General features: G+C 37.9%; 1 protein-coding gene across 9 annotated transcripts in view; it reads left to right on the plus strand.

Annotated features, from left to right (window-relative positions):
* Window positions 1-15,867, plus strand: part of LOC100919025 (protocadherin-11 X-linked) — a 559,214-nt gene that overhangs the window by 273,829 nt on the left and 269,518 nt on the right. For all 9 annotated transcript variants that reach the window (XM_031944703.1, XM_031944704.1, XM_031944705.1 and 6 more), the window contains one exon: window positions 4,471-4,500. In XM_031944703.1, the coding sequence (XP_031800563.1) occupies window positions 4,471-4,500 (30 nt within the window). The remainder of the gene's footprint in view (window positions 1-4,470; window positions 4,501-15,867) is intronic.

Raw genomic sequence — 15,867 nt, forward strand, 5'->3', positions numbered from 1 at the left:
GTTGTCATTATTAAACCAACAGAAATTCAACCATAGATCTGAATCCCTGACTAACAAAGTACTTGTCTTCCAATCTTCCTTCCTGATCCATTACCACCTCAGATGGAAATGCTGTTAAGTAGTGGTAATAAGCTCTTCCTTGGCTCCTATCCACAAGGATTTATCACTGAAGCAGCACAAGGACCTTCTTCTTAGGCAGTCTTCAAGCTCTAAGGAGGCACTGCATTATGGACCTCTCCCTAGAGCAGAATGATAATGAGCTCTCTGAGAATGATGTGTTGCTTTGTAAATGCTTTTAATTGCCCCGTTAAGTTCACAAGAATGGCAGAGAGTTTTCAGATAGAATGTACTTCATAATTATATTGATAAATCCATCAGAGATTAAAAGAGTGAAGCTATTTGAATCACATATCCAAGTATTAACAAATGTACAGCAAAAACTTTCAAGTTCATGGGGTTAAGCTGATAACAGGGAGAAAAGTCAAAAGCAGCTAGGTTCAGTTCAGTCATTTTTCAGTTGCGTTCGACTTTATGGTCCATTTGGCCACTCAGAAAATAACAAAAGAGACGGGAAGCCAAGGGAAAATTGCTGGCATGTGATCTGTGTTTCTGTCCCTAAACATGCTAGTACTTCTATAAAGCAACAATCAAGCTATGCTGGAGAAGCCAGGTCAAATCAATCATTTCTTTTTGAACTATGGATGTTCAAACTTAACTATGGATGAACTTCACTTTGATTCACCATCATGACTTGGAGATGATTTTAGGTTCTGGAAAGCGATACTAGTAGAGTGGAAGCTTTGGCCAAGGTCTGGGAAGCCTGGAGAGAATCGATGAGGCCTCTACTCCAAGGACAAGCCTAGCAAAGTTTGGAGAGGAGCTTGACAAACTCAGCAGCTGGGTGACAGCAACTCTAATTATATTTAGTTGTAAAATGGTTTCATGACGCATTTGTGGAGCAGAAACTCACAGACAAAATGAAACATCCTTAAATACATAATTTGATAATTCAAGGTAGTGTATTCTGGGGTTGACTATTTTATTCCACATTTTCATCATTAATCAAGTTAATCTTGGGTAGCAAATGCACTTGAAGGTCAGCACTAATACCATACTCAGCATCCAGTGACACTGACTTCCTTACTGTTCCTTGCACAAGAGAATCCATCTCCTCACTCTCAGAATTTTCCCAGGCTGCTGTCCCCCATTTCTCAGAAGGCACCTCCCCACCTCCTCTTCTTGACTTCCTAGACTTCTGTTGAGACCCAGATGAAGATTCACTGTTTGTTGTTCATTCATTTCAGTCATGCCCTTCCTGACCCGATCTGGATTTTTTTTGGCAAAGATACTGGAGTGGTTTGCCATTTCCTTCTCCAGTTCATTTTACAGATGAGGAAACTGAGGCAGCTAGGGTAAAGTGACTTTCCCAGGGTCACCCGGCTAGGAAGTGTTTGAAGCTGGATTTGAACTCATGAAGATGAGTCTTCTTGATTTCAGGTCCAGTGCTCTAGTCACTGTTCCACCTAGCTGCCCATATACACTATACCTGCTGTATATCTAGATATGAAAAATATTTTGTCATCTGTTCATTACTTTCCATGTCTGCAATAAGGCCATAATGAAGAGTTGCCTGAAAAGTTTAGGTTTTCCTTCAATTAGATCATAATTCCATTTGTATATGGTTTCTCTCTCCTTTCTGCCTCCTACATCTAGTATCCTTTACCTTCTTTCATCAATTAATTACATCCACTTAGCTCTCTCAAGCTTGGAAATTAGCAGATAGATTGGAAGACGTTCACCCTTTGGTAGTAGAATTTGGGATTTATTCACACCATGAGGTTAATAAGAAAGCACTAAGCTACTTAACACAGGGATATGAGAGAAGCAGCTAAGTCACTAAGTGTTAGCTTTTAGGCATTTTCGATTATCCTCCTTTCTTCCTTTGCTCCTTCTTTAGTGGACAGTATTTTAAAGGATTTTTAGTTGGTCCAACCAGAACTCATTTTTCAGTTCAGAAAATAAATAGTCTCTATCTTTAAAATATGAGTTGTCTCTTTCAGTGTTTCTGTTTTGTAACCGCTTTGAAACTAGCATCCTTGCTACTATCATTCTTGCATTCTTGCCAGGAGATCTCTGGGTTTTCTTGCATCTCTGATGTCTGCCCCACTGCCCTGCAGAGAAGGCCACATGCAGATTTTCCTAGGTCTCTGTAGGATAGCAAATGAGAAAGGCTCTTATTTGGTGTGGGGAGTGTATGTGTGTGCACATGCATGTTCATGTCCATATGGGTGCGAAAGACTTTGACCTGTATCAGCACATCCCTACAAGGTGTAAAGGCAAAAATATCATGGCCAATTTCATGGGGCCAATCTCATTATTTTTTTTTAATCTCATAATAGCGATGGTGAAATTTGTGGAGGGTTTTAAAGACAGAAGGCAAGGGGGAGAAAAGAAAGCTATCCAAGCCTGGGGAACAACCAGTTAAATAACAAAGTTGGAAGTGAGTGTTTAAGGCCCAAATAAAAAGATTTATTTGTAGAAGGACTTTAGGATCAGATGGTAGAAATGGCATTCATGACTTAAATGCTGCCTCCCAAACATGCCTTAGTCATTAACTTCGTGACAATCCACTGAATAATTTACCAAGATATTTATAATCAACATTCACAGATCTTCACTTGACTCACTGGCAATTTTGGGTGGCAGCTTGCCCAGTGCCCAACTAGTATATGATTTGGACAGTGACCTTTAATAGGACATATTTAATGAGGCTCTCTTTAGTGCTACAGAACAAGACTTATATCGAGAATTTAGCTAAAGGAATTTTTTCCCACTGTTAACCACTTGGGAACTGTGATTCTCTTATTCTGTTGGCATTAATTAACACCAGGGAACTTTGCAAACCTTTTCACTAGTGAGTTCTTCTAGTCATAATCAGTCATATAATAGAAAGGTTCTGCTATGTTAAGGTTATTAAAGATCTAGGGACACTTTTCATCAAATATATTACTGGAAGCATCCCCCTCCAGCTGTACATCATTGATGGTAAATTTGATTAGTGTGAGCAGACTGTAGGAATATTTTTTCAATGTTTTGTGTTGGAATCATTTTCTACTCCCCCCTACCTCCATATGGCAGATTTGGGAACTAAGGGGTATGTGTGCATTTGTGTTTACTTCAGTTTTCTACCTGATCAGGATAAAGACAGAGTAGTGCTATTTCATTAGCAAAACAAAGGTTCGGCCTATGAATAAAATGGTGGATGTCCTTAATATGGCATGGATAGATGGATCTATTCCATCCACCATCTTGTTCACTTTCCTTTCAAATGTCCATCCCTCCCCATCGCTCTCTCACTCCCCACCTAATTTCCCCCTGCCCTGCAGGCGGGGTTCCATGCTTAACTCCGGCCAGGATGGAATTCAGACACAAACAACCAGGGAGAGAGGCTGATGGAGAGAAATGGGTTTATCTCATCTACTGCCTATGTCAGTGTGACAGTACATGGCAGAGTGGGCAAAACATCTGTGGTCCCAATCGTGAACTTGACATTTTGAGAGGGAAAAATAGCTAGCAATGTTAAGAGCAATTATTCTTTTGTGTTTAGAGATGTTTTTCTTTGTAGAGACAGCTTTCTTGGTTAAACTCCAACTCGAGCATTTCCAGCCCTGGTGATTTAGATTTGAATGAAATTGTGTTAAACATCTTTGATTTGTCTTTTTATATGGCCATTACTTTCCTTCTTATTTCAAAAATATTCATGAGTCAGAAACGAAGTCCAAATATTTGAATCATTGCTTTCTAATCAAGGGATCGATTTCTTTGTGGTAGCTGTCTATATTGGGCAAATCTGTAATTACAAATAATATAATTAGTAACTAAGCTCAGATACAGAGGTGAAGGCAGCAGGGCATAATGGCTAAGGTGCTGCCCCAGACTCAAAAAGACCTTTTAAATCTTGCCTCGCCTACTTACTAGAAGCTAGTATGACTTTGGACAAATGACTTAGTTTCTCTGTGTGGTTTCCTCATTTGTCAAATGAAGGATTTTATTCAGTGGTCTCTAAGGTCTCATAGCTTTAAATGTCTCATTGTATATGAGCCTCTCATTTAGTATGGTGTTGAATGCTCTATCGGCAATACCACTGTTAGAATAAATCACCGAAAATTATGGGTAGGAGGAGTATGCCAGATGATGCAAACTTGGAGTCCAAACTTTTCATTTAATAAATGGGGAAACTGACACCCAAGTTATGTGACTAGCTGGTGGCAGAGCTGGGCCTCGAACCCCACCTCCTGATATTCGTTAATGCTCTTTCTGCTATCTCAATGCTCAAGTGGAAGTAAATAGCAACGATTGAAATGTGTGTATGCTTTTAAAGGAATGATAACATTGATCAAGTCAAATTGATGCTGATTTTTCTTTCTTTTCTTTGCTTTGATTTCTCGCTGCCGTTTAATCCTAATTCAGAGGAAACTAGAGCCGAAGAAACCAGGAAAGGTAAGACTACAAACTTTCAAGTAAATTGATTTCGAAATGTTTTGTTTGTTGTTTAATCTCTACTCCAAGGCATTAAAACTGTAAGTGCTTAAGATGACATATGTCATGGTTCTGCTTTAAAAGAATTTCAAGCTGAGGTGACTTCACGTGTCGTATCACTTACACAGTCCTAGAAGCAATTTTTGAGCCTGGTTTTATTTATTTTTTTCCACCAACACTCCCTTATCCCACTGTGCCAAAACAACATGCCGCTGACAACATTCTTTTGTGAATGCCCCAATAATAGTCAGGATGAATTTTAGCACTGAAAAGGGAGCATTTTGTTGTTAATTCTCAAGTTAATGAATGTGAGCCATAAGGAAATATGATAGAGTCACAGGGGAGACTCCCATAATGAAACCAAATATGACTGTGGCAGACTGATGTTCTCTGGTACTCTGAGTTGGAGAAATCATTTTTAAGCTCTTTCAAATACAGATGACTACATGATATGAACAACCCTCTTATAGAAGTTAGCTCCTTCCAAAAATTATCAAATTGTTCCTATGGTTGAGTCATCATTTTGATGATTGGCATGGCTCCAAATGGTTTGGGAGGCACTCTCTTTAGAGTTGAAAATGTAAGAATCCTTTAAATTCTTTCCCCATTTTCTTTCCCGTGGGAAGATCTCTTTAATTGGTGGCTCCATATCTAGCATAATGCTGTGAGATTCAAAGAAATACTTTCCATGCATATAGTTTCCACTAGTGTGTACTAGTTTAACTATGAGTCCAGTTCTCCCCCATTATAGCCTGATAACAGCGTTTAAAGAAGAAATTGTTACAATGTGATCCTTACTATAACAGTAAGTTCTATGTTACACTTGGAGGAATGTAACCAGTGCAAGAACAATGAAAGCAATGTCAGTCTATTAGGTCAAGGTAAATTTTCATGACCAAAGAATTTTAAATCACAAGATACTGAGAGGTTTTGAAATCACTTCTGAGTTGTTCTCCTGTGACACTGACATTAGTTCTCAAGTATCACCGTAACTCCGAGGGATTCAAATTTGGGTCTTACCCTTTTCCACAGAGGGCAAGCGAGTCACCAGAAATGTCCAGAGGTAAGAGAAAAAGATGTAATGTCATTAGCTCTATCACTGAGCAGAAGCTTTGCATCTGCCTTGAATATTATCAAGTTCTACTTTGAATTTGAATGAGACATATTCATGTTTCATAGGGTTCACGGATAGATGAACTTTTTAAGAAATAGGGAAGGTACTTATCTGTCTCGTAGTTTTTGTGGTATTTTTTAAAAAGCGTAAATTGATGAACCCTCAAATACTGATTTTAAAAAAAAGTCCATTTAAACTATAAGTAGGGGATACTTCTCCTAACTGGATCCTGAGTAGAATGTATGCTCTTGCTCAGGGGATTCATCCCACTAAAATACTTGGGCCATGAAATTAGAACATATGGTAGACCAAGGGGTGATTGAAAAATCCATTTAATCATGTTTTGGGGAACTATAGAGAGATGTCTGTTTACTGAATGAACTCTCCAACAATAACAGAATGTAAGTTTCTGTATTTATTTTATATATTAGCTTTCCACATAAAGATTTAAGGGTCAGGGGTGGGACTAAAAGAATGCAAAAACTATACTTAGAATATCCTTTTTTGGTTTTTATTTCATGTTTTAATGTACCTAATTGTCTGCTCTTTCTATGTATTACTCAAAAGACCTCCAGCAAGGAAGGCAGAGGAGACTGGGGAAGGACTCCCTGTCTCTTGAGGCAGCCCTTTGCAATTTAGAATATTGCCAATTGTTTCCTTGGATAACATTTTGGCCAGACATGTAGATATTGAGCAAAAGTGATCTGCAGCTTCTCTTTGGGGATTGTCTTGAAGGTGGTCAGACAAGAAAAAAAGACTCCTGACTTTCCTCCTATACCTTGCTTTTGACCTAATACTACTGCCTTTCTTAGCTTGATCACTCACTTTATTCACTAGATTGAGTTCTGAATTACTTCTTGATGTTTCCAAAAAAGCCAAATTCATCAAAAGGATGTGAAAATTATAGTATTCAGAAATCATTTGAGCAATGCTATCATTGAAATAAGTACACAGACTCTGGCAATGCATCTGTTTTGAAGGATGTGGGAGTTGGAGAGTATCAGGATGGAGGGAGTCATGCACATTCCAATTGTACTTATATTAGTGTATGTGCAGGGTAGAATCACGTTATATCATGGCTCCTTATTCACACATTTTGAAATACCAGTGATCCAATCTTGTTTTCCAAATTATAACACCTGTGCCCACTAGCTTTATGTAATATCAGTTATTCCTGTATTTTAATATTGCCGTGACATAGAAATTCCTTTGTAGTTGTGGTTCATTGATTTTACTGCATCCCTTTTAAAGGATGTTTTAAAAATTGAATTTTAAAAACTATAAACCTCTACTCACCTTGGGGAAGAATATTCATTAACTTTGTATTTAGTGCACTTTTTATAAGAAAATGAATTTCTCTTGAAATAATGATTTGTACTGAAGTTATTTTCCCAATTTAAAGAAAAAAAAGAAGAAAGACTATGTAGCCCAATGGAAACTAGGACCAACCTTGTGTTGAGGGAGGGCATATCTTATCTTTGATACCACCTGGGCCAGCCAAGGACACCTTACTACCCCAAGGAAGGGAGGAAGGGATGTTTATCTCTAACAGCATACTGTCCCCAAATGAACTCCTTAGCTTTTCATTCAGTCAACTGAAAGATCAAAGAGTTCCTCCATAATTGCTCTCCCAAATTGGTCTAAAACTGCTTTCCATAGCCATATTCAATTGAATTGATTGTTTTCAGTAGTTTATAGCTAATTAGAAAATAAATGAAGCCTACCCTATGCTGCTAACACACTTAGGAGGGAATTAATTATTTCTTTCCCAAATGATCCCTAGCACAGATGTAGTGATTTTTTTAAGGAAGAAAAAAGAAAATCCTAAGTGAGCCTCCCTATGGTTCTTCTTTGGGTAAATTTAAGTCAAGCTCTTAGAAAAAAACATTCATAATTTCTTTGATAACATTGACTAGAAAACCACCTCATGGACCCATTTCAGCTAAGATAATGCATCCTTTTCTTCTGGAACAAGGCTGAATCTATTGTTCTGTGGCTCAGAGAAAATGGCTACCTTGTTGTAGTATCTTCACCAATTGCTAAAATTTAGAGGGCCAGACTGAGTTGTGTGAGTTTTTTTTTTCTGGAGAATTTTTTCCTAGCTTTGTCTGAGGTTAATTTACAAGTGCTTTTGATCATTCTGGGTAAGTGAAATAGAGCTAGGAACTCCAGGAGTATTGCCATCATTTCCTCATATAGTATCTGGTTTTTCTAAGTCTTTATCACTGGAGCAGCCAATGAATGTGTTTTTAATATGAAGTTGCTGTAACATAGCATGGGAGGCTATGAGGAGGCAGATACAGAAATCTGCTCTTTGCCAGTGCTATATTTATTATGACTCTCTCCTCTTGGAATACAGAAAATTCTAACCATCCTTTTTCTTGGGGAAAAAGTATCCTCTTAAAACTCTGCTTCCCAATTAGATAATTTTTTTTCAAGAGTTGAGAGATCTAAATAGTTCAATTAAATAATTCCTGTTCTAACTATATGCTTCAAAGAATCACAGAAATTGAGTTAGATGTGTCTGCAGTATTTATCTGGTATGACCCACTTGGAATCAGTCAGTAAACATATAAGTGCCCACTCTTTAATCACTCTGTGTCAGGCACTCTTCTAAGCCTCTGGACACCAAAAAGAAACAAAAGACTAGTCTACCCTCAAGATGCTCATGATTTAATTAGGGAAATAATAAGCAAATAAATATGTACAAAAATCTAAGCAATAAATGGGAAATAATTAACAGAGGGAAGTCACTGGAATTAAGAGAGGCTTGCCAGAAAAATGCTTGGGATTTTAGTTGAAATCTAAAGAGAGCCAGAGAAGGCAGTAGGTAGAGATGATAAGGGAGAGCATTTCAGGCATGGGAAACAGTCAGAAAAACTGTCCAGAGCTGAGAGAAGTAGTGTCTTGTTCATTGTATTCATGGATCCACTGTCACTACATGAAGGAGTGCATGGTGGGGAATAGGATATAAGAAGACTGGAAAGATAGGAAGCAATTAAATTATAAAGAACTTTGAACACCCCAAAAAGAATTTTCTAGTTGATTCTAAAGGTGACAGGTTGCTACTAGAGTTTATTGAGGAGTAGAGGGATAATATGGTTGGGCCGGTGCTTTAGGAAAATCAGAGTGGTGGCTGAAGAGAGAATGCATTGGATTGGAGAAAGTTAAGATAGGAAGACCTAGCATTAGCAGATTGCAGTAGTTCAGGTTTAAGGTGATGAAAGCGTGCCTTAAAGTCTTGGCAATGTCAGAAGAGAGAAAGGGGCATATTCCAGAGTTGCTGCAATGTTCAACTCAACAGATCCTGGAGCCAGATTGGATGGAGGGGGTGAGAGATAGTGAGAAGCCTAAGATGATGCCTAGATTGTGAGGCTGATGGATTAGGAAGCTAAGGTCACCCTCTACAATAATGGAAAAAAATGGGGGTTAGAGGAAAACAATGAATTGAGTTTGGGATATACTGATTTTAGTCTATTAGATATCCAATCAGCAGAGACTGGGGCAGGATAGGTGGATTTGAGTATCAGCACAGAGATGGTAATTAAATCCATGGTTTTCTGATGAGTTCACTGATTGAAGCAATATAGAGGGAAAAGAAGAGATAGTTCAAGATATAAACTTGAGGGACATATATAGTTGGAGGAAGTGATCTGGATGAAGATCCAGCAAAGGCGATTTTCATATCTGAACCATAGTCCTCTCTGTCATGATTCATTCATTTCCCTTTCTCCTTCCTCTTATTCCCTTTCCTTTTCCTGAGATATGTTCTGTTGTAGAATTACAGAATCAGGCAGAGAGACATAGCAATCTATTTAGCATATGCTTGGAGTCAAAGTATTTGCAATTATATTTGTCATTTTCTTCAGTAGTATCCTATTTCCTCTTTCACACAGTTGCAATTTAGTGCTGGCAATATTGCTATAAGAGGATTAAAATAACTGAGAGTTCCCCTTTTACATTACCAGTGCACCTGGTTTAATCCGACAATTACTTCATTGACATGTTATTCCAGGGATGTTACACCCCAGGGTATGCTGTGATATCTTTTAACAACTTCTTACCTTACTTTAAAATATATTCTTAATGCTTTTAACTCAATGGGTAGCACCTAATGGATAAATAAATCAGAAATAAAATGAGGCCAAATTAGTTGAAGAGCACTGTTTGTATGCTTCCCCTTCATTTTATACTTGAAGGCGTGCTGCAGAATGTCAATGTGTCCTTCATTGTACTTAAGGAGAAAGCTTCACTTTTTTTTTCACATTGTTGACTCAAAAACCTTCTTCATCTTCGCTACAAAACACAGAATTTCAAAGTTAGAGGAGACAGTGCTGGCCACCTAAAACAATACATGTATGAAAAAGAATCCTTCCACAGCACACCCAGCTCTTCTTGAAGACCTCCAAGGAGGGGGAAGCCCCTGCCTGTGGAAGCCGCCTACCTTATCTTGAGATGCCTCTGACTGTTGAGAAACTTTTACTGACATGAAAAGGAAATTTGCTTCTTTGTACTCCTATTCCTGCCCTCTAGACCCAAACAGGATAAGTCGTCAAGCTCCACTTAGCATAATAAAAGTTAATCATTCTCTCACTGGTTTTGTGTGAAGAGTGGAATCTAGAGAAAATATAGGTTGATGATGTTTTCATCCTTATGGCATGAGAATAGATATATTGTTCCAAACTGAGAGGTTTCTTTTTCCTCTTAAGCCTGAAATTTACTCAAGTAGTCCAGTTTTGATGGACATTTGAGAGCATGATTAACTTTTATTGTTGTTTTTTGGTATCCCACCCACTCTTGCTCACAGGGATATTAGAAGAATATACCATGAAATCAGGACTATCATGCAGTCTGTCTCTTTTCTTTATAGAACTCCAAGTCAGATAGAAAGATGCAAGAAACCATCTGGTCCTCTAGTATCTTAGTGTCAGAATCTATTCAGTGTATCTCTGCGAAACAGATATGTACATTCTGTATGAAATATACCATTGAGAACACTCTTAAAATCATCTATATTCATGCTCATTCCCATTCATTCAAAATGCAGGGGACACAATAGAGAGTTATATTAAGTAATATATTAAAAGTTAAAATACTTCTTTATAATATGTTTTAAACAAGAGAAAAATGGAAGAGAGGATGGTACAGGTTTACTTGAGCCTTCTTTTAAATACTTTATATTTATAATGTATTCCATGTATTTAGGTTAACTCAAATGATAGATGAATTGAAAATTTATCTGTTAAACATGTATAGAGACACGTGTGTCTATATAAACATAATACCCACACATGCAAACATACATGTGTATTATGTTAGCAAACATGTACATGTCTTTTGCTCATTCAGTTGTCACTGATAGAGACAGTTTTCCATTTTCCCCTTTGGTAATCTTTGGCAGTCAGCACTTATAGTCAATGCCATCTGATCTCTAGAAGTCATTTAAAATCCCTCTCTGGTCCCATCTATAACTAGCTCAACAGTTGTTATGCTAAAATTTGATACCCCTGAACTCCAGGATTCAGGACAGCATCTATATCACTAGTGTGTGTTTAAATTGGGCAGTCATTAAGAGTTGCTGTCAAATTCCAAACTTCTGTTTTCCTTTCAGGAACTGTCACTGACATTTTCTGATAAATGAATGATATCTCTGAAATAGGAACTCCCTCAGTCATAGGATTAACAGATCAATTTAATGACACTTGATCCACCCACCCCTCTCTTCTGTTTTCAGGGAGCAATTACCATGAGTAACTTCACAGAGGCAATTGAGTCAGTGATGCTTTTTAATTAAGAAATATGGTTATCAAGAAAATAGAGATTATTTACTATGAGTCCAAACCAGCTAAAAGGTTAAACCTTTTAACCTCTTTATATCACGTCATCCCCTGTAATGTTCTTGTCCCCTATCTTCTCCTTGGTTCTTCCAGTCTCTGATGAATAGATCACCTTGTTTCTCAGTCAGAGCCACCCCTCTTCACATACCTTTGATCTCATCCTGTCCTCTCTTTTCTAGCAAATTGAACCCCCTCCTGTTATATTCTCCTTCATATCTTCAGGCTTCATTTTTGTTCTTATCTACTGGTTCCTCTTTGCTGCCTATAACCAAGTCCAGGTCTCCCCCATCCTTGAAAAACACTCCTTAGGGTTCCCTCTACTTCTCCCCTCATCCTTTTCCAAACCCTTTGCAGTCTGGCTTCTAACCTTCTGGCGTAGCCATATATCTGATGACCTGAACTTAAAATCCCTAATTTTATTTCAAAATTTAACTTACAGGCTATCTCCTAAATGAATCATTTCCTGATTCCCCTAGCTTCTAGTGTTTCCCCCTTAAATTACCTTGTATTCCTTGTGTGTGTGTATAGCATGTATTCATGCATGTGTGTGTGCATGCTGTCTACCCTGTTAGAATGTAAATTCTATAACTCCTTAATTTCAGGGACTGCTTCATTTTTGTTTCGTATTTCTAGAACTTTTAACAGTGTAAGAAATTAAACTTGTATAAATCTTAGATTCCTCCCCCAAAAAATGAAGTAATTGGACTTAGGACTTTTCCAGTTCCCTAAGTGTGTATATAATGGTAGGGAGCCATAAACTGTCAGCTTGTGGGAAGAAGAGAACTTTCATTTTATATATGCAGATTCTTTACTAATAACTACTTTCATCCTCAAACCATTCTGTTTTTTCAACTCATTTTTAGTAATTCTCCTTCTCCTTATACGCTGCTAATCTCAGGACCCAACCATTCTGAAGTGAGATGAGCTTCTGAAACTAGTTTTTAAAATGCAAAGTCCAAGGATGTTGAAAAGTTTAAAAACTTCAAGCCAACCACAAGGAATCGGATAGTGTTCATCCATAAAATTAAGCTCCCTTTCAACTGCCTATAAAAATGGGGGCGGGGGTTGGAAAGGGAATTTAAAAGGTGATCATTGTCTAAAACAGCTTTGTACTTCCATTTCACAGAAATGTAACAGTGTCTCATTGACTGCTTATGCAGCTGAATTCTTAAGGAAAGATAAGACCATTTTTTCCCTAATATGGTTAAATTGAAGGCTTTATGGTGGGAGGCATGTTTGACACAACTTTTGAGAAGATAGATTTTTTTTTTCCTTTATGGGAAAACCATTCTCTTGCCTGCAATACATTCAGAATAAGAATAATTAAATTATTTACTTTATTCCCTAAGTTCCATGTCTGTGATTAGAGCTATCAGGGAAACAACAAACCCCTGCCTTGTATTCACTGAGGGATGGAGGTTTAAACTTGAAAATAGATTTTAACCTTAAATGACCTTTCTTCAAATGGTCCAAATATACCAGCAGGGAATAATCATTGTATTTCCTAGTAGTTCGTATTTTCAAGTGTTTGCGTACACTTGTCCCCCCAGTCTCCTCCCCACTGTAAAACATTGTTAAGAAAAGAGGATCATTTTAAGTGGCTATAATTACTTTTGCAATCTATAAATCCCATCCGAATAATTTATTAAGATACTAGCTGTTTGCAGACAATCTCTCTAAGGAACCTCTTCTCCTTTCTTTCTAGTAGAGTAGTGGAATGAATCCAATTTAATTTTTGTGCCTCATCAAAAGTTTGTATTAATGTTACTGTTTTCCCAATCCCTTGCTTCTCGGCATATTTCTAAGTACTTTTAGAAGAAAGAGGATAAGATAAGATTAAGAGAGAAATGATGGTTCTGTGGTTACTGTGGCTGCATAGGAACCTACCGCAGCTCTCCTTTGCACAAAGACTAAGGAAATATTAGGGAGGAGGTAAGGGATGACCCCTGAGCTTATTATATGGTTAGAGATGAGGCACACATGTTAGTGGTAGCTCATATACTGCTTTATGTTTTGAGTTTTCTCATCAATCACATAAGAGAGTTCTCATAGATGATATCAGGACCCTTCCAGCTCAAAGACTGGAAACCTTTAACTAGAATCTTTCAGTGCTCCCAGACAACTCCTCCAAATTAGAAGGAATAGAGTAGCTGTCAATCTGTATTGTTAGAGGTAGTTTCCACATTGTGCATTCTCTGTACTGATGAAATCACAGGTCCAGATCACCCCAACATGGCAGAGAAAGAAACAGAGAGAGATAGACAATAAGACAGAGAGAGAAGGAGAGAAGAGAGAGGAAGATAGAGAGAAGAGAAGGGAAGGGAAAGATCAGCAAGAGGAGAGATAAAGGAAAGAAAGAAGAGAGGGAGGAAGAGAGGAGAGAAGGGAAGCGAAAGATCAAAGAGAAGATACAGAGAGAGAAACAGAGACAGAGAGGCATAGAGACACAGAGTCATACGGAGAGAGGTAGAGAAAGAGACAGAAACAGATAGACATAGAGAGATAGATAGAGACAGAGACAAACAGACACAGAGAGAATAAACAGTGTTGTAGGAAAACTTTTCAGAGGACATGGGATTTGAGGCATGCCCTGGGCTCTGGCTCTCTTTTGTTGGATGAATGTAAAAATACTAGGAAGGTGAAGTATTGAGGAACAGTGCCCCCTGGGAGGCTCGGCCTGAGCACAACATGAGATTGCCTTCTAGTAAGAGAGAACTTGAAATACTTCTTGACCCTGATTACAGGAGTATCCATAAAAATCACTTAAAACCATAATCTACTGTCTTGCTTTCTCCTTCTCTCCAACCCCCCCCCCCATCCTATGATAGGAGGAAAAGTAAACCATTTGGAGAGTTGTTACTGTTGTTGTTGTTGATAGAAATGTTAGGATATAAGCTTATGAAAAGAATATGATTAAAGAAAGTTTATTTTATTCAACCTTATACATCCTTTCAAGGTAGAATGTCAAATATTCCAGTGCCCCAATTATTGTTGCTAGAAGTAAAAGAATGGTCCCTCCAGTGAATTAGCTTATCAAGAAGTGAAGAATTTTTAGCATAGCACCTTTAGGGTGTCAATTTTGAAAGTTTTCTACCAAAAAATGATAACATTTACTGAGAACGAGTAGTTGATCATGTGTGTGAACAAATAAAATGTATAAAATATACTCTGTCCACTATACCAGGTTACCTTTGAAGCAGGAGAATTATTTTTAACAATGAATCGATAAGCATTTATTCAGCACCTACTAAATACCAGGTCCTACTAAGTAAATCAGTCCCTGAGCCTTTATTTGGCCCTTATTATGCACCAGGCATTGTTCTAAGTGTTGAAGATACAAAGAAAGGCATGGAGAGAAAATCTAGGTGCTGGAGGTATAAATTCAAAAGCAAGACAGTCAAGGCTTTAAATTGAATCCAATACAACCTAATGAATTGCTATTGAGTATCTAATATATGGTAGGTTCTCGGGGTAGTTCTTGCCTTCAGGTAGCTTATATTCTGCTGGCTAGAAGTAAACAGAAATCTGCATAGCTGAGAAGGGGAGGAGGCAGAGATCTCTTAATAACAAGGAGGGTTCAGGGAAGGGATCATGGATATGGCATGAGTTAAGGAAATTTAGGGAATTTAAGAGGAAGCAATGCAGAGTGAGTACAACCCCTATGCAAAAAAAAAAATATCCGATAGGTATCGGTTAGTTGATCAAATGATGGATCACATGCATCCGTGCACAAGCCCAGAATTCTTTCAGTCTCAATACCATCATCATCATCAAGGATGAAAGCTACGCTTCCAAATACTCTCATTTCCATCCATCCCAGGACTGTATCCATTATGTAATTTTCTTGTAGTATAAAACAGGACTTCTTTTACTCGTCTGAAACTTAACCACTGCAAGTTTGGAGGTGTCATCCAAAGGTTTCATATCATTAGGCTAAATACTCTTGGGAAACATCAGTTGCACAAACAATTGCTTTTCTTCTTTGCTCCAATTGTAACCCCCCCAACCCCTCCCTGTGATGTTTTACCCATCTAGACCTCAAGCATTTATCAGATGCTCTTCTAGAGCCTATTGGATTATTTATGATAGCTAGCTGCAGTTATTCAGATACATACACTTTCTATGTTGATTTAGGATTGGGGATTTTTCCTTCAAGTGCTCCATGCTTCAGATGGGGTAGCCATTGACTACTTTGATAAATAACCCTCCTGCTTTTCACAAAAACAAGTTGTGTGGATATGCAGGCCTCTGACACTGCCCTTCTGTCCTTTCCTCAGTAAGCATTTGTGAATGTGATGCTCAGTAAATCTCTGCCATTAAAGTAACTATGTCTGAAATCTGTTTCACACTCTGTAATAAAGGTGATTTTGGGGAATT

The sequence above is a fragment of the Sarcophilus harrisii genome, chromosome X (genome assembly GCF_902635505.1).
Source record: "Sarcophilus harrisii chromosome X, mSarHar1.11, whole genome shotgun sequence".
Lineage (NCBI taxonomy): Eukaryota > Metazoa > Chordata > Mammalia > Dasyuromorphia > Dasyuridae > Sarcophilus > Sarcophilus harrisii.